This window comes from Lissotriton helveticus, chromosome 6 (genome assembly GCF_964261635.1).
Source record: "Lissotriton helveticus chromosome 6, aLisHel1.1, whole genome shotgun sequence".
In the NCBI taxonomy this organism is placed as follows: domain Eukaryota; kingdom Metazoa; phylum Chordata; class Amphibia; order Caudata; family Salamandridae; genus Lissotriton; species Lissotriton helveticus.
In genome coordinates, this window is record NC_136067.1 from 1,923,894,337 (window position 1) to 1,923,918,570 (window position 24,234).

Genomic DNA, 24,234 nt, shown 5'->3' on the forward strand with positions numbered 1-24,234 from the left:
CCGGGTGCATTTATATATTTAGAACGTATATATAAAGGAGAACTTAGTTCTTAACCACATTATACCAGCTACTGTTGCCCTGTGCTTATACCATCCAAACCCCTTCTGTCCAATTCTGTGCCAATTTAATTTGCCTACCTAATATTATTATTATTATTATTATTATTATTATTATTAATAATGTTTGTTCCTATTTTTTTGTTTAAAAATATCCAAGCAGTAGCACAATTAGAAAAGAAATTCCACAGAGCAAGGAAAGGGTGCAGTACCACAGTTCTTGTGGAGTTGTAATGGGACCTCTATTAGCCACTTAAGGTACTGCACCCTTTCCTTGCTTAGTGGAATTTCTTTCATTACATATGCTACTGCTGGGATATTTAAAAACAAAAAATTCCTAACAAAAGTTTAGATTTGCAACGCCAATAGCTCTAACTGTCACTAATATGAGGCCTATTGCAAATGCTTGTTCAATATGTCCTCTACCTACCCAGTAGCCCTTTCTAGACTCTTCGGTCCTCTATCCCTCCTTTGGCTCATCCCAAACCACATTTTTCTGCCATGATCTCCCAAATGACACTTTCTAGACTCTTATCCCCCCTGTCCCTCCTTTGATTCCCACAGCTAATCTTTTTATTGCATTTTTTAACCATATACATTCAATAGAGTTACAGAAAACATAAAATGCAGGAAAGTGAGTGTCAGTCTAGGGGTATCTGCATCAGTTAGATACCTGCTTCCCAGGGGGGTAGGGAGCACAGTTTACCCCATTGCATCCTGGTAAATGCAGTATGCTTACTTTCAAAGTTGCTGCAGTCTTTCACCAAAGTTGGTGCAGGTAGTGCTGTTATCTCTAGACACGTGTTTCTGGGTTTAGCCCGTCATCAGTAAAGAGCAAAAAGTATTAAGAAGCAGAAAAAAGTCATCAGGGGTTGCTGAAATGGTGCCCAAGTCTACCCAAGTCACAGTACCTCTCCAAAGGCACACAGGTGCATCCCAGGAGAGCTTGTCAGCTCTTTGGCTCATGGGAGCCTTTGAACACACTGGGGGAGGGAGTACACTGCCTCTCCTCCCAGCACAGTTTACCCCGTTGCATCCTGGTGAATGCAGTACGCTTACTTTCAAAGTTGCTGCAGTCTTTCACCAAAGTTGGTGCAGGTAGTGCTGTTATCACTAGACACGTGTTTCTGGGTTTAGCCCGTCATCAGTAGAGAGCAAAAAGAATTAAGAAGCAGAAAAAGGTCATCAGGAGTTGCTGAAATGGTGCCCACGTCTACACAGGTCACAGTACCTCTCCACAGGTGCATCCCAGGAGATCTCTTCAGCTCAAGGGAGCACCAAAGGTGGTGGAGGTTGTGAGAAGTTGGCCTGGTATATGATGTTCACTATTCTAGTGTCCACCTTGTACCAGTCCAAACAACCCTTATGGTGATGGTTGTAAAGTCAACCTTATAGACCAGCTATCCTAGGGGTAGCATGGACAAAAGCAGTCTTAGGCTAAACTCAAGAGGGCATGTGAAGCCAGCTGTTTTACCATATGCAAACCTTTTAATACCAAATGAAAGGACACCACACAGGTTATATATTCAAAATATATATGTATTTATTTCTAAATAAATCCCCTTAACTCTTTGAGCACAGGAGCACAAGCGTATAACAAGTAACTTAATATAACATACAAAAGTTGCACAAATATGGATAGGCCCTGGTGGCCCGTAAAACCATATACTAAAATAGTGGTATAAGAACCACGTCACAAACAATGGTAAGGCCTAGGGCCTTGGGAATCGCTGGGGCTACACTGGACTAACAGCAGTTAGGGAGCAGGAGGCCCACAGGATGCGGGTGCAGTGTCTAAATGCACACCCGTGCACCTATAGAAGTCAATGGGTGCGTAAAGTTAGAAAGTTGCTGATTTGGAAGTCTTCCGACTGGACTAGAACTTAACCACTTAAAACTAGGACACTAGGAGTGTAAATCTCTACAGGAGCACCGCAGTACTCGCGTTACCTCATCCACAGGAAGTGGGTGCATAGGTGTCAAAGTGTGTCGGGTTTCGTCGTGGAGTTCTATGGAGCCTTGGAGAAAAGATGCTGCAGGCGACCAGGAGGGAAGAGTCCGGTTGGATCCAAGGGTGGATCGAAGATGTAGAGTACGTGAAAGCAGAGGGGACAGAGTCTGGGTCACTAGCCAGTGACCAGGAAGGAACCAGGCGATGTCGGGTTGCGATCAGGTGATGTTGTGAAGCTTGTCTCCGCTGCCACGTGGACCAGGAGGTGTCGACGACTACCAGGTGCTGGACACGGACTGTCCCATGAAGGCTCTCGCTGTTGGTGGTGTCGGATCTCGATTCGGAGTCAACAGGCCTTGGCAAATGCAACCCACGCAGGAATCGAAGATGGCTTCTGGATCAGACCAGCAAGGTCTGATGGGCTGCTCCTTTTCAGGGGAGCAAGAGCCAGTCTGGAGCAACCAGACCAGCGTTGAAAATTCAAAGGTTTGTCGTCACAGAGACCACTAGCCAACGGGAAGTGACCGGACAGACGCGTCGAGCAGGAAAATGCAAAAGGGCCCCACGCAGCACTCGGTGAGTGTGGAGAGGTGATCTTCGGTGCAAAGGATGCTCGGGGCTGGGGCTTCTCAATCCCCAATGCACAGCTTCGAGGGTGTCTCAGGAGCTGCACAGAAAGCACTTCGCTGGCTTTCCAAGATGGCCGGTCCCACGTCTCTCGTCGCCTCCACGGGTCTCAGCTTTGCTGTGGCTGTGGATTGGGCTGTTGGATGTCTGGAAGTCCGGTTCTTGTCAGGCTCTGTCGTTCGAGCTCTGGCGGGAGCAACGATAAAGCAAACCGTTGAGCGCTTGATGGTGCCTGCTTGCACAGGGTTGTCACTCCTTGACCACAAGGGAGATTCAGTCTTCTACGTCAAGTAGGATATCGAAGGGTCCAGAGTTTCGTATCAGAGTTTCATTCAGGATTATCTAAAGTCTAAGGACACAGCTCCTACCTTTATTCCAAATCAAGGGGCTGGATTACCTGCTAGGTCCCTCCTATGGGTGGGACCCAGTAAGGGTGTGGTTACACCCCTTTCCCTTTGTCCAGTTTCGCGCCAGAGCTGGGGCTGTAGTGCTCCAGCACCGGTTTGAACTGGCCTATGCATGGGACACCTTGTGTGCCCCAGGCAGTGTCTAGTTTCATTCAGCCCTCCCTGCCCCAATCCACTATCTCCTGTCTGGGCTGGTGCCTTCACCTCCCTGTGACAGGAAACCTATTGTCCAAGCCTCCCTCGCTGGAAGGGCTCCCAGCAACAGGAGGTCAGACTTGTGTCTGTGGCAGCAGCATCCATTTTGTGATGCTGAGGCTCTGGTTAACTTTAACCGGGATTAATGGAAGTAACATGCCTTTCCCCTCTAGAAGGGTGGAGTGCTACCCCCGTCACCAGAACTGGCGAGGGGGTAGAATTCCAAAGCGTATGACACCTTACACGACATGTTTTGATAAAGCCAAACCAAAGTTAGCAATAACCGCGAGGATTATAATGCACTTAAGAGTATATGGTATGGCAATATCCTGGAACAGCTATAAGGACATGGTTCCGAAAGCTGCAGACAGGCTCAGCTCATGCTAGAGCACCATCTCACATAAAACCAAGCACTCTGCCTCGGGGATTGTTAAGGTCTGCCAGAGGAGTGACTTATAGGTGCATATGTGTCCAGATATAAGGTTAGACATAGGAATACTATTTCTAAGCAAGGGGTGATTACACGACCTTGCCCCCGCTGAGTGATCAGCCAGTTGTGCCAGTTTGGATGGCCAGCCAGGGGTGGCAAAAGATATGCTGCAGCCCCTGGTAGGCCTTGGGTGCACCTATTCCCTGGGTACCTATAGTACACTATACAGGGGCTGATAAGGTGACTCAATATCCAATTAGTTATGTACCTAGAGTACATGGAGTCCATTTTACAGAGAGAGCAGATAGCCTGGGGCCCTGATTAGCAGGATCCCAGGCCAACTAAGTCGAAAACCAGCTAAACACAAGGCAAAAAATCTGGGGTAACCATAGTCCCGTATCCACCTTCCTACAGAGGTAGTGCTGTTATCTCTAGACACGTGTTTCTGGGTTTAGCCCGTCATCAGTAGAGAGCAAAAAGTATTAAGAAGCAGAAAAAAGTCGTGGGCACCGATCACTGAGACGGCTGGCCTTCCTCAGCCAGGGCTGCTGGCAATTGTGTAAGCATGTCTTTTAGCGAGCGCTCGGTCTTTTTCCTTGCCGATGTCATAGGCCTCTGTTTGAAGTTCGATTACAAGTGCTTTGCAGATGCTGTCCTTCACCAACCAAGCCTCCAACCTTTCTCACTGTGCTCCAAGCACCCCTTTTGGGGGTCAGTATTGTTTCCCGGGATCTCCGCCTTCCCTTGCTGCTGGGTCAATCCTATGCGCCATCGGACTAACCATCTCGGAATGTGAGTTTCTCTTCTGATCCCAAGAGTGCGAGGGAGGCTATGTCTACCGTCCCTGCCACCTAAGCCACTGGGTATGCCGATTACTCAGCCACATGGCTAGTGCAACCCTTCAGTACATGAAGGGGCTAAAGGGAATCCACTGGGGAACTGTGTCTAAGTGTTTCAGTCACTTTGCTATTGGCTGCCATGCTGCTCGCACTCGCCCACAGAAGCCGCTGCTGTCCTCCAGTCCGGGGATGAGGATCTTCCACCAATATCAGCTCCTGTCCACCTCTCCCTTTCCCTGTTCTGCCTCTGATGGTCCGCCAGAGGGCCCAGTCCTCTGGGGCTACAACTATGTGTGGTGCGTAGTCCTGGGGGTCCAACTGACTCGCTCTAGGGCCCCATCCCGCTGCCCCAACCGTTCCTGGTGTTGCTCCAGGCCTGGCCGGCATATCCCCGATGTCCCACCAGATCCCTTCTTGGCCACCAGGTCTTTAGAGTCAGGCCTCCCACCCCCACCAGGTCTCGGGCATGGCAGCCGTCTCCTCCAGGAGCTCCCGTCCTCCCAAACCCTCCCCCCTTCCCCAAGCAGGTCCTATGTGACCAGTTACTCCGCTCCCCAAGTGATATGACTGCAGCCTCTTCTCGTGGCCAACCGGCCCTATCATACCCCTATCCAGCCACCACCATCTTGGATAGTGCGGTCACAGCCACCGAAGAGACCACGCAGGATCAGCCGGGTGGGTGCCCCCCCCCCCCCCCCATGTGATCAGCAGCCTCCCAACTGGGACTCAGTCTCTGCGCTCATCTCTCCTGGTCCTGTTCTCCACAGCGGAACGGAGCCGGGAATATTACCGTTAGAGGTAGTCGTCAGCTGCTGGGTAAACTTCCTCTGGTCAGTCCTGCAGCACATATCTCTTCAGGGCTGGCTTGTGGCCCCAGCTAGGTCTCCTTGAAGGGTCTAGTCCTCTTTAGTCAGCTGCAGCCTTTAGGCACGGTTTACAGTGGGTTTATAGGGGAGTTCCAGTCTACAGCATTTGTTTTTTGAGGGGAAACACAAGCACTTTACTACTGTTCAGCAGTGGTAAAGCGTACAGAGTTCTAAAGCCAGCAAATATACAGTCCTGAAAAGGGCTTTGCAAAAATGGGGATTTGCTACATTGGTTTATCAGCCTCAGGCAGAGGACTAAAGCCAGGCTCAATAAACATAGTGTTTCTAGGTCCCTAAATAATGCATTGGATTGTCGTATTATTATGGTTTTAAACTCTAATGAGGATAGCCCTTAGATGCTGATTTCAGCTAAAATGTTTATTTTCTCTGCCAAACTGCTCTTGCATGGCTATTATCAAGTGTGGTCCATAACTGAGGAGAATCGACACAAAATTTCAGGTGTACGGTGTTTTAACTATAAATACTATCATTTGACATATCTGTAATCTCCACACTCTGCTCATATTACCTGTGCCTCTTTTGCAGTGGAAGCTAGCTCACTTTGTTAGTCTGCAAGTGCATACATGAATACTGAAATAATATTGGAGTTAAATTAGGATGCCTGAAACGGTTCCTCTGAAATCTAGAAAGCCTAATCCTGTCCAGTCTTGGTACATACATGTGCCCTTGATTACCCGTGAGTCCAGGCGGGTTGCAGCTGAAGGGACTGTCCTCGTGGAAGACTGAACCAAGGTCGTACTTCTCTTGGGTGCTCTGAACTGGTTTAGTGAAGCTTCCGGTCTGTTTGCCTTGGTCCAACCTCTCCATCAGTAGAACTAAATAGGGATTACTTTGGCCTTTTCTTACTTACCTAATAGTTGAACTTGTCAGGGCCACTTTGTTGGCATATTACTTGTCGACGTTTGTTAAATCAGTTCACATCATTTTACAGTTTGATGAAAACGTTTAATCCGGTGTTTCCCTGTAGATAATTAAAATTAATCCAGCCTACGGATTATTGTGGGATACTGAATTTTGAGGTCCGACACTAATAAAAACGGATGTAAGAGTGATTTTGATAATGACACCACAATGTCTGTAACAATGGGCAGTTGGTGGACACTGTTCGGGATCACAGTAAAGATGGTGCAATGCTTTTGATCACGTTCTCAATGAATTGTGCGGCCAGCTGATTCTAAGACCTGTCGTCTTGAAGCACCGTCTGTAGGCGAACACCTTGGTATGTCCATTAATGGCCATGACTAAGGCGGTAATGAAAGCGAGCTAATTAGTCAAACATACAGTTCGATAAATTAACAAAAAGGCTGCGTGCACATGGTTAGGAAAAGTCCATGTGTATTTACATAGATATGGATGTGAATCATTTGGGTTGAAAATTATTTTAGTTTTCATATTTATTTTCTTTCACTTCCTCGCCATTAAACCTGGCCCAAAGCTAAACTGTTTCGTACCCATATCCTTTTACTTATTCTAGCCTTCACCGCGCATACGGTCTTTTTTTACTCTTTATTTTGTAAAATGGTCTGGAAAAGGGTAATTATTCTTCTTCCAAGTTATCTAGATTTTGTCACCAACACACACTTTCCCTGTCGAGCTACACATGCCCCTGAAAGGGTTGCCTATATGTGCGGTAATTGCTGCTTTCAAGACTAAATATTGTCGTCAGGGCTTTGAAGTTCCTTTGTGGAAAGCTCAGGAAATATTATTTAGGCTAAGTCAGTCAAAAGTACTTTATTCGGTTAATTAAAACCATAAAAGCATTCTATACACAAAACTTAAATTGATTAATTAATTAGCAGCAAAGATAATACATTAGTTGTAAACAATGGATAATCAAGGACAAAACAATCTAAAATGTAACATCATAAAAAGAACATCAATTTGTTAAAATGTAATTGGTATAAGCTAGATCATAAAAATCACTATTTTGTTCCTCCTTATTCCAACTGCCGCAGTAAGAAAACTTGCTATACTAAAAATCTCACAGACATTGGATAGCAGCTGTAAATACATAAGTTTATGGCTCAAGAACAACAAATCTGCATGTCTATTTTGTCCACAGGATATGTAGACTCCACTTCTGCATCACAACCCCTTTGGAAGCCAGTTTACAGTACTACACTATGGTTGTTGTAATCAGGATAGCTAGTCTGCTGCTAAGTCAGTATCTGCAGCCATATGTGTAATATGTTCACAGTATTTTTTATGTTTCACTAACCTAAAACCTGTACCATTATGTTGAGCACTATAAGAAAATATAGTGAGGTGTGAGCTCAGCTTTCCCTGATGGAAGTGGTTCTAATATAAAAATGTTAATGTTTTCAACATTTAACAGTAAGTGGATATTTCTAACCCCACCCCCTTTCAACCCCACGCCGAATGCATGCACCTTTATTCTACACAAATACATGCAGAAGAATAAAAGCACGATTGGTTATTTTATTTTAATAGCAAACCATGTACCCAAAAATAATGCAACTTGAAAGAAAAAAATAGCAGTTTTTTTTTTTTTTACAGTTTTGCCAAACCATTGTTCAGTTTGTTTGCTTTCAAAATGAAATGTACCCCACAAATATTTGCAACTTGAGACAATGGACACGTTTCCATTTTACTGAACGACAGTACACCTTTAATGACAACCTGAAATAGAAGTTCCCTAAAGCATCATTTAATTAAGCATGTTCGATTAACGCCAATATTTTGAAAAAAATGACGAGGAATGATTGTAAAACCAATAAAGGTAGTGTCAGATAAGTATGAATCCATATTGTAAGAAAGTCTTCAAGCTACAGTTCAAAGACTTTGCTTTGGTACAGCTGAAACCCATTCAGGAATTTAAGAAAAGTTTAAGAAGCAGGCCTGAAAATCTATGATAGTTGTACATGTGCCCATTCGAAAATCTGCTGAGCAAGTGCAAAGTCACTTGTTCCAGTGTTTTTGAGGTTGGAAAGGATAGAGAGGAGTTTGCGGACACCCACAAACTTACCGGTTTATGTCAGCGAGATGAAATCTACTTACAGAGCTCCTTTCCTGCAAGAAGACTTTAAATCAGAACCTCTTCCTCCGGTATCCATGCAGAGTCTGAGGTGCCAGTAGACCACAAGTGGGTTTTCAGAAAGAGAAGTAGCTTGCCATTGGTAATTCTAATCAGCTCCCTAAAATGTTCCCACTCTGCCACATCCTGTGTTGTGAAAGTGCCCACTTGAACCAAATCCTTCTCAGAAAATATAATTTTCGCGATTATAATCCAATAATGCAGGGGAGAGCCATGTTGCTAAGAAACTTCTTCTTCCCTTCAGCTCCACCTGCCTTCAACCAATTTATCTCAGTCCACTTCAAATACACTCTGGCACTTTCTGCTGGTGGTATCTGAGAATTATCTGAGGGGGCTCAGTCTGTGATCTGTGATGTCTTGCAAAGGTCATAACTCACTGTTGTCTTTTTTTAATTTCTTCCAAGATACCCCAGTTAGAGCAGATCATAACTTTTGATTTTGATTTTAAATGTAGGTAGATGACTCCTAGGTTTTGCTCCGTATGAATGGTGATCTCCTTAATATAGAATGTATTCAATGCGGTCCATGCTGTTGCTTGGGGATTGGATAAACTCCACAGGGCTCAAACGGTATTCTTTAAACATAAACGTCTTAGCTATAAAATTGCATTGGTCATTAGAGTTCTGGTCTTCTCCAGCTGGCCCGTGTCCAATCATAACTAAAGTAATTGATAATCTTGGGATCGTCATGTCTGACGAGCTCGATCGGTAAAAGCAATGGAGCCTACTTTCGACTTTGCAAATATTAAGTAGCTAGATTACAGTGAAATTGCATCTTCTACCTTTGGCAATCGCCCAGTGTTTAAACCTATTACTCCAGTGCTTTACAGACTCCTCTGCTTTCCTTTGACCTCTTGCATACTCTGTGTGTTTGGCCCACAGAATCTTCTTGAATAAGGAACCTGATTTTCTAAGAAACTAACGCAATGTTGTGATTTATAACTGTTCTAGGTAATTAATAACTTGCCCATCAATGATGCCAGCGAAGAAAGTTGCGTTTCACAAATAGCGGAAACCTCTCCGTCTGACAGTCGGATATATAAAAGAACTCCTGTGTTTGAGGAAGTCCTTTGGAAACCGCTGCCCATCTAGTTATCTGTTGTGCTAAGCCAATTTTCTCCAGTCTCTGTTACATAATACTCTTGAGTGAGTTTCCCACCAGGCAGAGCAAACTGCCTGCAGTGAACCCTTTCTTGAAAGCAATTGGGTCTAGTTGTGATATATACTTGCATATCCGTCACCAAGCCACTGTCACCCAAATACTCACTTGGTAGTGCTGAGAAGGCCTATTACTTGGGCAGGATGATTAAGCAGTGTAAATAAAACTGGTCTCTCCAGCAAGCAGTGGGTATACCTCTGTTTGCCTATCCCACACATGATTTCCATAAGACCCATTGATGCAAAGTTCAGGTGACTTACTGGCTGTAACTTTGGGGGGCTGCTCGCCTTCAAGAAACTGAAGATCTTAATTTATTATTCTAGATACATTTTCTGAATGGTTCAAGGTTGAAGGTTAGTGCATTCTCTAAGATGACAGACGCGCGTGCTTTTTTACCAAGCCCTTTACAGCACAACTGCAATATTCTGTACAGTTGGTTACCACCGAGTTCACAACACTAATAGTGACAATCGCACCATCCTTAGGGAAACCGAATTCGGTCAAATGGAAACTTCTACATTTGGGCCCGAACGTTCCCTAACCTAGCAGTGCTGCAACACTCTTCTACAGGCAATGCAGCACTTTACAGGTCTTTAAGAACATAAGTTTCCATAACCTACACCCGGGCTCCTGTACAGTTTGAGCTACACTCTGGTTTTTTAACCTTTGAGTTCTGTCGCACCCTCAATGAATCACTGAAGCTGAAGATTCCCACCTGAGCATTTTCTACCATTTGAGCCTCAAAACCATACATAAAGAAGTTTACAGAAAACAAATACACAAAGTATGGACTATGTTATCCTTTAAAAAAAAATGCAAACAAAAAAAAATCGAAATTTTAATGGGAACTTGTTTTTTATTTTTAATTTTAAAAGATGAAGCAATATTTTAGACTCCCATCATATCACTTTGTAATTGTTTTTGCTCCTACATCACACGCTCTTTTTGTCTGTACATATACCAGTACGTCTATGGAAGCAACAAATCGTCCACATTAAATTTAGTATATGGTACTTGCGCTGCTCGCAGGACACAGGATAAGGATGCCAACTTAATTTGTATCCCCCAAGTTCGAATTTCTCCACATATACAGAGTGTTTTAGAATTTGTAATGTTGCTATTTGTGTGTGTAATACATGAATATGCTAATATTGAATGTTCTAAACAGTTGTGGGCTAGAGTAGGTGTCGCGGTTCACAAGCTAAGAACCGCCATCTTACTGTATTACCGTTGTGTCACAAAAGCCAAGCTATAAATATTTTACCAGTACTCGTTGACAGCCTAGCGTCTTTCCCTTTTGTGAGGTGGACCTACCTTACAACTAGAATGATTTTATGGGACTGAAGCTTCTGTAGAGTCGCAACGGGTATCAAAATTCCAAGGCTTGATATGAAATTAAGAGGGTAGACGCTGTAAGATGGCACACTAGATGGCTTTCTCATACCTACAATATTGAATGCCCCAATTGTTTTTCTTGAGTACAGTCCTATGTTGGCCCAACTAGTCGTGCTAGTGTGAGAACCTTTGTACATGATCACCTTATCAGAGAACTCTGTATATTATCTGCTCAGCTTTTCAAGTCGAGTCAAAAAGGCTTTATTTCGATAAGAGTTATCATAAAAGCTTCACAATAAAAATACATAAATTCATTTGATTAAGATAGGGGAAGGAAACTACAACAATTTAATTGAAGACAATATTAAAAAGTTTCAATTTCATATAAAAGAAGCATTTTATAAATAGATAATTAAAAAGAGATTAAACAATTCCCTTAAGCCTTTTGCTTCTGATAGACCATGCCCATGATAAAAATTTAGAAACAGTGCAAACGTACAAGGTGCGACAGTCTGACATTAATATGCGTAGTGCCTCCTCATGGCGCCTGGTCCCCAGCAGGCGGCACAGATGCTTGAGCCATTTTTTCCTTGGTAGGGCATACTCCCGGCATTCAAACAGAAAATGCGCCACTGTCTCTGGTCTAGATGTGCACGCTAGGCAGTACTCTGTAGTTTGAGCTGGCGATTTCCACCGGGATGTAAAGGCATGCAATGGGAGAGTTCCTGTTTTAAATTTGAAATAAAGGGCCCTATCAAATGGTTTCTCAATGATGTCTAAATAGAGTTCCCGAAGTGGTAGGTCCTTAAATTTCAGAAAGTCCTCCGTGAGTCTATCCAGAGAGCAATTAGTGCTCCGTTGGGACAAGATCCAGTTCCAGTAAAGGTTCTTGAGCGTTGCCTTTGGGGGAGAAGATCTATTTGCCCAGGCTTCGCTTAGACCCAAGTTGAACAAGAGGGATTTCATATCTCTTAACCATTTGATTCTATGCCATCCTGGTGATGCCATTATTTCTAGAAGCCCTTGCGCATATTTAGCAAGCTCCGAACTCGCCACAGACGGGCCCAAAGCAGAAGAGGCCGGAACTTAGCTAGATCTTCAATGGGTCGGCATCCTAGATCAAGCATTAGTGGAACCATGGGAGTGCCTTGGGGAAGTGACATGATGGCCCTCCAAAACTTCCTCTCAGATCTTGGCAATTCGTTGGTAATACATGAGCCCCATAGTTCTGCCCCATAAAGAGCCGAGCTAACCCCCTTTGCTGTATAAATTTAAATGACAGGGGCTATGGGTCTAATTGCACAGGAGCGCTGTTCTTTCAAGAGAGCTCCTGTTACCCTCTCGTGAGCTAACAGCATTTTGTCTTGGTGAGGGGCCCACTGCATATTATGCGACAAACGGATGCCTAGGTAATAAAATACTTCTACCCTCCCCAAAAGTGCAGCATTCAGTTTTGGGGGACATACAGATTTTTTTGGGATTCATAACAAGGTATTTCGTTTTGTCGGTATTGATTACTAGGCCCCGTTCTGAGCAAAAGGACTGAAAGTTATTGAGAAGTTTTTGAAGGCCCATTGGGGTTTTAGATATCAAAAGCGTATCATCGGCAAAGAGAAGGGTGGGTATACGCTCCCCCGCCAGGGATGGTTCATCTGAAGGATCTTTCCGAAGGTGCTCAACCACTCCGTTGATATATAAAGAAAAAAGGGTGGGAGCTAAAACACATCCCTGGCGGACCCCTACACAGCTCAGCTTTTAATATTGTGATTTAGTCATTTCTTTAGTTTTCAAGATTGCTTTGAAAGTTTCATGTCTTCACCTGGCATAGGCAACATCAGTAGATTCGGTTTATGTCCAGTTCTTGCACACAACAGCACACATACTGCACTTCATGTAAAATGATCCCCCCCCCCCCCCCCTCCCCCCGAAACGTCTCAATGTTATTTTGCACTGTGATGGTGAAAGCCAATAGTCTACGTATTCTCCTGGGTACTCCAAATTGCCAAAATAGTGGTACAGTAATCACGAGGCTCACATTCGGATGTCCCTCTTTCTTTGTTGCCTTCTATTTTGTTCAGTTTTGTTCTATCTTTGTGTTTTTATATTTTCTTCAATTCACAATTGAGTCTTTAACTCCTTGTCTATACTGCATAGTCCATCTTTGTTAATTTGCCATGTTTCTTCATTTATGCTCCTCTAGCTGTTTGTTTTGATGAATGAATTTGTTGGCAGGCTTTAGATGCTGAGTAGACCCTGCAGAATTGTCTGGGGTATGGTCCATGCCGGTAGTGTAGGGTAGCCACCTGGTGAAAACGTAACATCCGCAGTCTTTGCACAGACTCTGCTGCAACAGGAAGCCATCTGCTCGCGCTGTGGCTTTAGCCGGGTCTGCTGTGGGGCTGACATAGCAAGAGACATCTGTGGAACTGCGAGTAGTGAGAGAATTATACTACCTCTGGCAAGCTAGATTTAAATATCTATATTTCTTCGACAAATTGGTGTGTCCTTCCTACTCGGCGGTAGTTCTGTTAAATATTTAACTGTTTATGTCTCCATGAAGGAAAAGTACTTCAGAACACATGTGACAAGTTCCACACAAAGTCAGAACAATCTAGCTTCTTCCCAACCAGAGATCTAACTCACAAACGTTATTTTGATGCCTAAGCATGATTTGGATTTGGATTTGGATTTATAGAGCGCATAGCTACCCTTGGGCATCCCAGCGCTAACAAGACCTAATTTTCCTGGGGGGAGGGGGAGACAGAAAGGAGGAAGGGGTGTTTAGGGGAAGAGCCAGGTGATCTGTTCGTTTCCTATCAGTGGATAGTTTTGAGTCTGTGTGTGAGTTTGTGATCAGTTCTTGACTTTGTAAGTTTGGTTTCGGATCATAGGGCTAGTCTAACAGGTTGTTGCCCATTTACTCGTGTGGTACCAGTTTATATAGCGAACTCCTTAGCACGGGCCCCAGAGAGTTACGAGTTCAGTGCACAGTCTCAGCTTTTCACGAATGTTCAGTGTGACCTTAGTTTGCACTACTACATTTCACACAGAGATAGACCTTTGTTCATGCTACTAAGACTTGTGCTATTGTTCAGAGTTGTAATACTTTTTACAAGGCTTTGATGCAGCTGCTAAGTAGCTTTTCAGACCCTTAGCAATGCATTCAAACCCTCTCAAATGGGCATGGAGAGCCTTCTTTAGGCTTGTAAGCTTAACTGAATGGACTGGAGCCTGGGCAGTGTCTCCTGGTGCCCACTGGCCTTACTGCTTCTGTTTTAGCTTCTCCAACAAGTAGCTCGTGAGCTACCGGTAGCTCTCTAGGTACCTGCAAGTAGCTCTCCTATATGCAGACCAGACGACTAAATTAGAAGGTTTTACTTGGTTGAATCATTATATGTATACCAACAACATTTAGAGTGTATAGTTGCGACAAAAATGTGTTTATTTTCAGAACCCATTAGATGATATTTGGAGAAAAATGACTGAGTTTCCAAATTATTTTTAAGGCTGGTTTGTAGTGACTAATCATGTGATATTGGAAACACCAAATGTTATTACCTTTGTGCCAGATGCATTACAGTTATGGCTGTTATGTGTAACCATGTAAAGAACTTATATATTGACAAAGCTTTTTATACGTTGCGGCTTGCAACCATGCCTGATGGACTGAGGTGATCGCTGGTAGTAATTGTGCATATTGTGGCCACTAATGTAATCTTGTCTGATGTGGTCCCTATTACAATACTAATAATATTAGTAGTTCTCAATGAGTTTCATTGAACATTAGTAACAATTGTTAAACAAAAAGTTAGAGACTACTGGGGCACTGCTGCAATGCAAGACCAGGGGATAATCAGCTCCTCATGGGCTTGTTCCGGACATTCCCATCAACTATGCTTATTGGGCCCAGAGAGTCGGCCATTTCTCTTGCTGAGTCCGATCGGACAGATGGAGACACTCTAAACCCACCACACACAGGACATTGTATCCCTTTTGCAGCGTAATCAGAAGGGGGGGCAGAAGGAAATGCCGCGCAGTCATTTGAGACCTGAACAGCGTTGCCCAAAGCCCTCCACCTTTTTGGTTGCCAACTCATGAAATCTAAAATTGATCGGCCATGCACTCTTGCCAGCATGCACAGTGTCCATACACTCAAACCACAGCACAGGTACACACGCACAGGTATGCACACAATCAAACTCACTTATCTTGCTCGTTCTCCTCGCTCGCTCGTTCGTTCTCCTCGCTCGTTCTCGCTCGCTCGCTCGTTCTCCTCGCTCGCTCGTTCTCGCTCACTCTCTCTCTTTGCTCTGTCCCTTGTGAAAGCCCTGGTTAAGCGGGAATTTTATTCAAGGGATGGTCAACAAGTATCTCTTCCTGATTGAAACGAAGAGAGAAATTAAGGGCCGCCACTTTACTATAGATCCCACTTCGATCTCTGCTGGTCCCAAAAAGCCCAGATAGAGAGGACCGTGACTCCTCTCTTATAAAGGTGTCACTTCAGGTGCATTCTAGTCCCAGCACTGAGATCTCAGCCGAGTAAACGGGGAGAATGCTGAGTGAGCTTGCATTATTGCCAGGCTCACCGGTGGTAAAATGAAAAATATACGGACTGTTTAGAAAAGGACCAATGGCAAAAGCCAGTAGGCCTCGCCTTTGGGACCTATTGACTTTGTGAATGATGCTGTGCCGCATGGCTAATAAATAGGGGGGAAAAGCCTATGCGTCTTGCTGCGTCTTTTTGTAGGCGCACACTAAGCATGGTCACCTACAAAAAGGCACAACGCGGAGTTAAATCACACAGAAGAACGAGAGGGGCTTGAAGTGCAAAGCTTTGTGAAAGTTTAAGAGAGCGGCTCGAAGGACAAATGTTATGAAAAATATGTTGGGAGAAGAGGGGAAACCGAGCCTGGGGGAAACTTATTCACTCTTATGAAGTGCTTTTTGAACAAAGAAAAAAAAATCTGAAAAGCATAAAAGGAGCCATTTGAGTTGATGGAAAACCGGTTATGCTCCAGGGGAGAAACCTATGAGATGGGTGGGCTAAAACAAATAAAATCTTATGGTTATATTTTCAAATAGAATGCAAGAAAATAAAAGTTTCAAAACAAAAAGGGCAGATTTTCTTTCTAGGTTAGCTATCAGCATGTCCCTAGTAAGAATTTCGAACCAGAGAGCTGCACTCTCTGTGAGGCTTTGTCCTAAAAAACGTCATAGGGCGGAGCAGTATGCCCTCCAGAGCCGTGCAGGATACATTTAGTCCCAACACCTGGACTGGCTTCTTTCAGTCCAATGAATGAGCTCTTGATTTTGTTAAGAAGGGCGCGGGAGCTTTGGCCCCACAGGAGCATGTATGTGCGCCTGAGCAGTGTGCGGTCTCCATATTTGAGTAGTGTGAGCACTGTCTTATTTGTACTCTTTATAAGATTTTTTTTGTTTTAAAAAAAATTATTTTTATTAACCAAAAAAGAAAGAAACAGAACATTTGCTTCAGGAATCATTACAGCCTACATAGTATTCAGATCAACATACATAGATGCATTGAGAGCAAAGCAGTTCAGACCCCCCCCCCCACTGTCCCATCCTTAAACTAGGCAAGCAGGGCCATGGCCGCAAATCATATAGCGTAGGGTATCCACGATGTTCATATTATGGTGTGGGCTGATCAGTTCTGTAGGCCATCCAGGTCTTCCATATCGTCTCCCATTTACGCGAGCACCCCCTGCTCTGATATACTGTCTGGCACCAGACTAAATTGTTCTCCCAGACTCGCACTGTTGGGGATGTCTCTGCGCCCCATGCTCGGGCAATTTTGCGCTTCGCCACCGCTCCCACCAGAGCTAGCCATGTTGTGGCCCATTTAGGCCAGACTACTCTTTATAAGATTAAGCACTTGTACACAGTTGTTTGTATTCCTATTGGCTCTTCTGAAGGCAACACAGTCTTCAAGAATGATTGATTCTCCGCACTCTTGCTACTACACTATGTGGTGTAAATAGTCCTTTTCATAATCCATTATCTTACAAAATGTAACCACCACTTCCTCCCTCGGGAGAGCTTTAGTTAATTTGCTGAGTCTTTCTGTAATTATCCCTTTTATGTCTCCGCTTTCACTTCTAGGGAAGTGCCTCAGTCAGAGAAGAGGAATTTACTTTTCTAAATTCTCCTGGATTAGCAGTTAAGCACTTGGAGAAAGAAAGCTCTGTGTTGTGGTCAGGCTGGGGTGTTATATTCTGGGATGCAGTGGTGGAGGCCTATTTTTACAGTCATATCAACAAAGACACAGTAGGTCTTGGTTTCCGATACAGGTTTCTAACAAACACTAGAAATGTGGAACGATATTTAATTATAAAGCGCTTACTACCCTTGACAAGGCTGTAAAGCGCTTTTTGGCAAGTATACTACTCCTGAACCTGAAGCTGAATTAGTGGTGGATTAATCAGGAGAAATATAACTTGTTATTGAGAGTTGTGGAAATGCTAGATGTACGAGTCTGTTATTTGGATGAATAGGGTAGAGGATGGATAGAAGAGGGAAGAGTTTATATTGTAGGTGCTTGCCACGACCTACACAATGTGCTTCCTAGGATTCTTTTGCCGCTTACTTAAAAGTTGCCTCTGTGCACGTGCCACCAAACAGCCCTGGGCCTGAATCCGCTTCCTATCAGGATCATGCATAGGAAACCTGCAAATCTACCAGACGTCCCTGTGGCCATTTATCAGGGGAATACATTCCAGTCTATTTTCCGTCCAGGACCTGTTGTCCTGCAGCAGACAATACTCACAGTGTGTGTTCTGAAAACAATGTGTATAGTTTCTTATCCCAGGTAAAAGCATAGAAGCAGTTTTCAATATCTTATTTCACCGAATTTAGTGTTCATAAAAGCAAAATCCTTGTTATTTTAAAGGGTGTGATGTACTTGATTTAATTTATTTTTTGCTCTTCCCTGGTGCTATCACACATGTTTATGAAAACTTTTAAAGTGCAGGAAAGTATTGAGTTTGACCCTATAGCCCATGCCGTGCCTGCAGAGTTTTACTTTGCGAGTTTTCCCCTTCACGTATAGCAGATCTGTTCCACTTTAGACATCTGTTAAAAAGAATATTGATAATACAAATGTGTCTACCTGTTTCTAATTACATAAAGCTTAAATTAAACAGGTATGTACTGGATACATCTTTTTATTGTTTTAATTTGTTTGAATCTTAAGACTGTTTGCTCTGCAAGGACCCTGAAATACCCAGAGAATTGGTGTTATAGTCGTCTCACCGGGTACTTATTTCATGATACCCCAGAATTATGTGAACCACCTTGAGTGCCCTTGCCACGTGTTCGTTACAGTGCCGTAACATAACATTATGGGTCTGCCCACTTCAGAATGTAATGAGGGGCTCCTCAATGTCGCATATCTCACAGATATTTGTGGACCATGGGCTGAATGGGTCCCCCTTGAAGGGTTTAAGGTCTCCCTGCACCACAGCAGCAACAGGGCCTTCTGGGGCACCATAGGGGTTTCCATTTTATAACTTATAGTGTTCTGGTGCCCCTCTGGTCAGGTTAATGAGAAGGAAATATCCCAATAATATTTATCAAATTCCCCAGAAGTGTAAACTGGTAATGTAAATATTCAAACTTGTTCTATCCAACAGGCACATATTAAAATGGGTACGATCCTATGTAGAAATTCAGCGGATGAAGGTCTTTGATAAGTCTCTTAGAATTATGCTGTTGCCAAACGATGATTCTATTAAAAATTTATCACTTTGGCTAGATAAAGCCAGAAACTACTAGTTGGCGTTCTTGTGAAGCCTCTTGGAATAAGACAAGTCACCAGACATTAACCTCGGAATAAAGGCGAAACATAGACACAATCACTACAAATTTCCAGATGGGCATCCCTGGGCAAGGCAAAGCTTCCATTTCTATTTGATACCGACCCTCATACAAGATAAGATGCCTAGTTGGTCAAGAGAAAATGAGATGTTCCTTCAAAAATCACGAGAGATACCGCTCTCCATATGCCTGGCTCCCTGGTGAGACGTAGACTCTTTGACTCAGGACCTGCATTGTAGAATACTGCTTTGGTCTCAATTGGACATGAATGTGTTACGACAAATTATTTAAAAACTACTAATATGCTAAGATCTTAGAAGTCTGAGGTGACGTGTCACAGTGATTCTGGTTGGGTCAAACGGCCAAGAAAAGCTAGAAATGATTTAATTTGCAATGCTGCGTCACAGAAAACTCCCAAGTAAAACACAGCAAAGATGTACAGAAGTTGTGTAACTTTTAAGTGCAGATAGTGACCTATTTGCTTTTGATTTCTCCATAGAACATGAACTACATACTAAATGTGTGGTGGATGTCGAAAACAATCAGGTCGTTCTGTATCCTGCGAACACCAATCTTTCGAAAGGAGATGCCAGGTAAGCTCTCTGCCTAGAGTGAATGTATAATATATATGTGTTATCAGTGGGTACCGTAGTCCTCTATGCTGCTGATAAATACTGTTATTCCATTGCCATTTATCTATTGTTGATAGTAACATCAAAACGCCATCACTTCAGAGTAGGACATTTAGACCCTCCTACCTAGTTTGGCCCATTTCGCTCTTCCGGTGCAAATGTGCGCCACAAAAGGTTTTGCCTCAATACTTGATTTGCACCAGGTAAAACCTGGCACAAATTGTATGGGACACGTTTCGGAGTTTCACACCTTAGAACTGGAAATCAGGACAATTACTGCATTGCACCCAGGTTCGTAGTTCAAAACTTGGAATTGTGCACTATTTACACCAGTGAATTACCGTACTATGTGGTATCGCAGATTGTGGGTTTGCAGTCACAGCACCAAATTTCCACCAGACCTGAAATTATGGGTCTTAGCCTGTGATGTGTTGGCGCAAATTGTGATGTATCCATATGTTGTACAACTATCCTGTATATTGGAGTGACTGCTCTTTGGGGGTTCTTAACGCATCTTCCTGATTAGTGTATTCTTGTGTTCAATGGTGGTGCTTTAGCTTCATAGCCTGTGGTCTTATATTACTAGCACTGTTTTGATTCCTCCATGTACATTTTCTGTATTGTAAATGAGTTGGAAAGTTGTACTTAACATGGTCTGTGTCAATTGTTTCTTTTGATCACTGTGCTCATCTTGCATGTACCCTTGAGTTTCGCCACTCCTTTTTTCTTTGTTATAAGACTTCTGAATTGTTGGAGGCAATGATACGTTTTTCCAACGCTTAGAAATATTCATGTAAATTGTTTTGGGAGTTCACTGGCCATCAATGGCATATTTGATTCATTACATTAAAACTGTGCACGTTTATTAATTTTTTGAGGTGGATAAATTGAAGCCTCCCTTCTGAACGAAAGTATGGTTCATTGGAAAGCAAGCCTCGTGTGCTGTTTTATTTGCACCAATCACCAGCAGTACTGTTTAGCTATCCTAGCCTGTATGTGTTCTGTTCTTATTTCTGTCTCTGTAGCTGCTATGTTATGGTCACAGCTCAAATACTGAGAAATTTGATGTTTTCTTGCAGCACCTAGAAAAGCTGTCCCACATTAAGATCTGCTTGCTTCTTTGCAGTCACTTTTTCCTCCATGTTTAGCATGACAAATTGAGACGATGTACAGTGCATTACTTGTGTTAAGTATTAGTCTTCCCGTGACCACACCTCCCTTTCATTCAGCAGTTCTCCCTTTACTGGTTTGCCACATGTACATTAACTCGTGTTGCTGCTGTTGATAATTGCCATATGTATGTACTTTGATGATTTGGACCTGGAAATGAGTCTTGATTCTATCAGTGTGGCTCGGCTCCCTTTTGTCAGTTCTCTTGCAGACATCTACATGGTTCGCGCTCCCTGTTGTCTACACTAGTACGATGCACTTGAAACATGTAAATACCTGGCCCAAGAATTTAGTGGATCTCTCCCAAATAAATATGTTTAGAAATGGTTGTTGGCAAAGGATTTAAAATGTCTATATTCTTGGAGAGCAAAACAGTGCTTGTTGGCAAATTATAGAGGAGAGCCCTAAATGATGGTGTTGACCCACACATCTTCAGTGCCGCCCAAATGGCGGCGTTTCTTTCCCACGCGCTCTCAGCTGAATCTTGTTTATTCATTGGCTCCACATCGTAGGTTCAGTTTACCTATGCGCTAGCCTTTGTCAGGGACAGGTGGCGGAAGGGGTCGCTGTGCACTGGACGGTGTGGGCTTTCGTAGGGTAAACACAACTTGTCATCATCGTATTCTAAGCGAGGCATCCATCTCCAGGGGGTTGTGTTGTGCGAGTGGCAGAGTGCTGACACCCGGGTTTCCTCTGTTGACTTGGTTTTACTTTTCAAGCCTGATCCCGTTAGTAGCACCTGCGTGGCATCTGACAACCCTGCGCCCTAGCAATCCATGTAACTTTGTCTTCTACTGAAAAATAGGGGACTGTGTCAACAGGGAAGAAAGGAAGTAGAGAAAAAAAGAATAAAATGCATCAATCAGTCAGAAAATACAAATGTCAATCAAATGAAATTAGCAAAATGTATGCATTTGAAAAAGGATAAACCATGTATATTAAGCTTCCGGAGCACAGCCCCATTAGGAAAAGCTGGACAGAGGAGTTAGCTAATCAGCTATACATAGAAAGTGTATGTGTAATGAAGTACTTTGTGCTTCACTTAAGTCATATTAGCTAATCACAGTAACATGGCAGTGAACTTCACTTGTTGGCAAATTTGCGTCCTAAGTTCTTACATATAAAGACTAACATGTGACAAATACTTCCTGTTTTCTCTTTGTCTCAAAGGGGTTCAGTCTCCTGACTTGAGTATCCACTTCTGGAAAAAAAAATCCACTTGTTTCATAGACAGGATCAGCATTTTTACAGTTTATCCCGAATAAAGCAAGAAACAAAATTGTTAAAGCCCACTCCCGAGTGTTGTTGAGCCTCCTGCTTTTTTTGGGGGGGGGGGGGCGCCAGGCATTTGTGGGTACGAATCACTTGAGGGTGTGGGACATCGATGAACCGAGATCAGGCAGCGGCGCGCTTTGTCAAAGTGCCCATCCCTAGCAGAGAGTCCTTGCATTTATGATGCTGATTCCTGGTTTTTCTGCTGCTTTAACCTCGTGCATCTATGCTGTGCAATGTTTTTGAGGCCTTTTTATGTTATTTTAGGCCGCGGAACAGATGAGATCCTCGCTCTGCCTTTCCTGCTCTGCCCAGTTATGCGCTGGCTGCGGACCAGGCGCTTGGAGCGGGGTGCCGGAGCCTGCGCAGTGCTATCTGCCTCGTGGTCCCTTATGAGGCTTAGGATAGCTGTGATCATGGCATAGAAAGCCAATGGAGGCTGCAGGACAGTTGTACAGAGCACCCTTAGACATACACTGGTACATCCTGGACGTGCTTGGCACGTGAGTCATGTTGGCCGTGTTGCCCTCCTGGCAGGAATTCCTACCCAGATGAGGAGTGTACCTTGCTTGTGAAAATGAATAATGTACTGTTGATTGCATGAATATTCATCTGTCGCTTTATTTCGTTGTCCCTGCTTTAACTATTTCTTTAGTTATTAACATATCAGATGAACCCGTCCAGACCACTCCCACAGCTCAAGTTCCTCATTTGTGGAAGTTTGTAGATTTAACAGAGATCCATAGTCAAGTGTGAGCTATTTATTGGGACGCGTTGTCAGAGCACACAGGAAGAATTGTGGTAGAGGCACATGGAGTGACCGATCAAGAGGGTGGTCAGATAGTAAAGTGTCAGGTCAAGGTGGTGGCCGGAGTGGAAAATGCTGTAAAGTGCTCCCCGTAATCCCTTTCTGGTGTGTGTGTGTGTGTGTGTGTGCGTGCGTGCATGTGTATGTATGTATGTATGTATATATATATATATATATATATATATATATATATATATATATATATATATATATATATATATATATTCACGCTCCAAGGTTGTCCACCTTATGAGTAGCACGTGAGCAGCAGCTTTATTTATGTGTAGGTGAGGACGGGGATCCGCTCGTAGACGCCGCTCCGTAATGGATCTGCCCGACGCGTTTCGAAGCTCCATCTGCTTCTCTTCAGGGGCTTTAACGGAAGCGGTGTGCGCACCCGTTACACTTCTCCAATTTCATATAACTCACCCGCCAATGGGAGGCTCCAATGAGACTTCTGGGAAGTGTAGTGCGGAAAGCACACAATCCAGTCCTGTATGGACTCCACGAGTGGGCCCGTCCTCGATCCCATGTACGGAGCGGCGTCTACGAGCGGATCCCCGTCCTCACCTACACATAAATAAAGCTGCTGCTCGCGTGCTACTCATAAGGTGGACAACCTTGGAGCGTGAATCTATATGCGGCAGTCCAGCCGCAGAGTATTTCTGATTGTCTTGTTGCCCTGCCCCTTCCTATCTCGTGCTGCCAGAATTCTCTCTACTCATTCTACTCTCACCCCACCCTTCTATCTTTTCCTGCCCTCCTTTCATTTATCTGACTCTTTTTCTGCCCACTTGCGGACACGCTGGAGACGCTAGGCGTTGCAGTAGCGCTCTGCTCTTTGTTTTTAAATTTGTACTTTCATTTGGAAATTGTTCGATGCTGTTGTTTTTAAAACTTCACTGCTGATACTGAGTAAAACCCTACCTGTACTACTGTTCGCTTTCCTCCAGGTCGGCGCCTCGTTCCACCACGGCTTGTGCCGCTTGTGTGGAGGGCGCACCTGACCTTTGGCACGGCCCCCGAGGGCGTAACTCTACCGCCAGAGGCGGGACCGGTGCCTTTTTAGGCTGAGACATTATCTCCCGCGCAGCGGGCCGCCGGCGGGTCGCCGAGCGCGCCCGTCCGCGCTGGTCCGCTGCCTGGTGCCTAGACCCCTGGACGCCTGACTTGCGATGGCGCCCTATGCCAAGGATGAGTTGCTTGCTCTAAGACTTCAGACTGACTGCATGGCGCAAGCATGTCATGCGGGCTCTCCAACCATACACTGCAACCATTGCGGCATTAAGACCTCTGAGGTTTGTTCTCTGATATCTTCTTTTGCCTCAGCGCCTACTAGCTCCCCTAAACTTCACATATTGAGTCTCAATTGCAGGTCTTTGGTAAAGCACCATGAAGACGTCTATGAGCTCCTCTTAAACGAAAGCCCTGACGTTCTGTTTTTGACAGAAACATGGCTGTCTGAGGACTTCACGGCCATTTTAGCTCTGGCGCTCCCCTCTGGCTACCTTATATCGGCCCAAAATAGACCCACTGGTAGAGGGGGTGGATTAGGGGTGATCTATAAGTCCAAATACA

General features: G+C 44.1%; 1 protein-coding gene across 2 annotated transcripts in view; it reads left to right on the forward strand.

Annotated features, from left to right (window-relative positions):
• KIF13B (kinesin family member 13B) overlaps nt 1-24,234 on the forward strand; it is a 701,202-nt gene that overhangs the window by 51,302 nt on the left and 625,666 nt on the right. The window contains exon 2 of one of the 2 annotated variants that reach the window (XM_078649880.1): nt 19,274-19,385. In XM_078649880.1, coding sequence (XP_078506006.1) covers nt 19,293-19,385 — 93 coding nt within the window. In that variant the 5' untranslated portion in view covers nt 19,274-19,292. The remainder of the gene's footprint in view (nt 1-19,273; nt 19,386-24,234) is intronic. The other variant, XM_078649879.1, reaches the window with a different exon arrangement.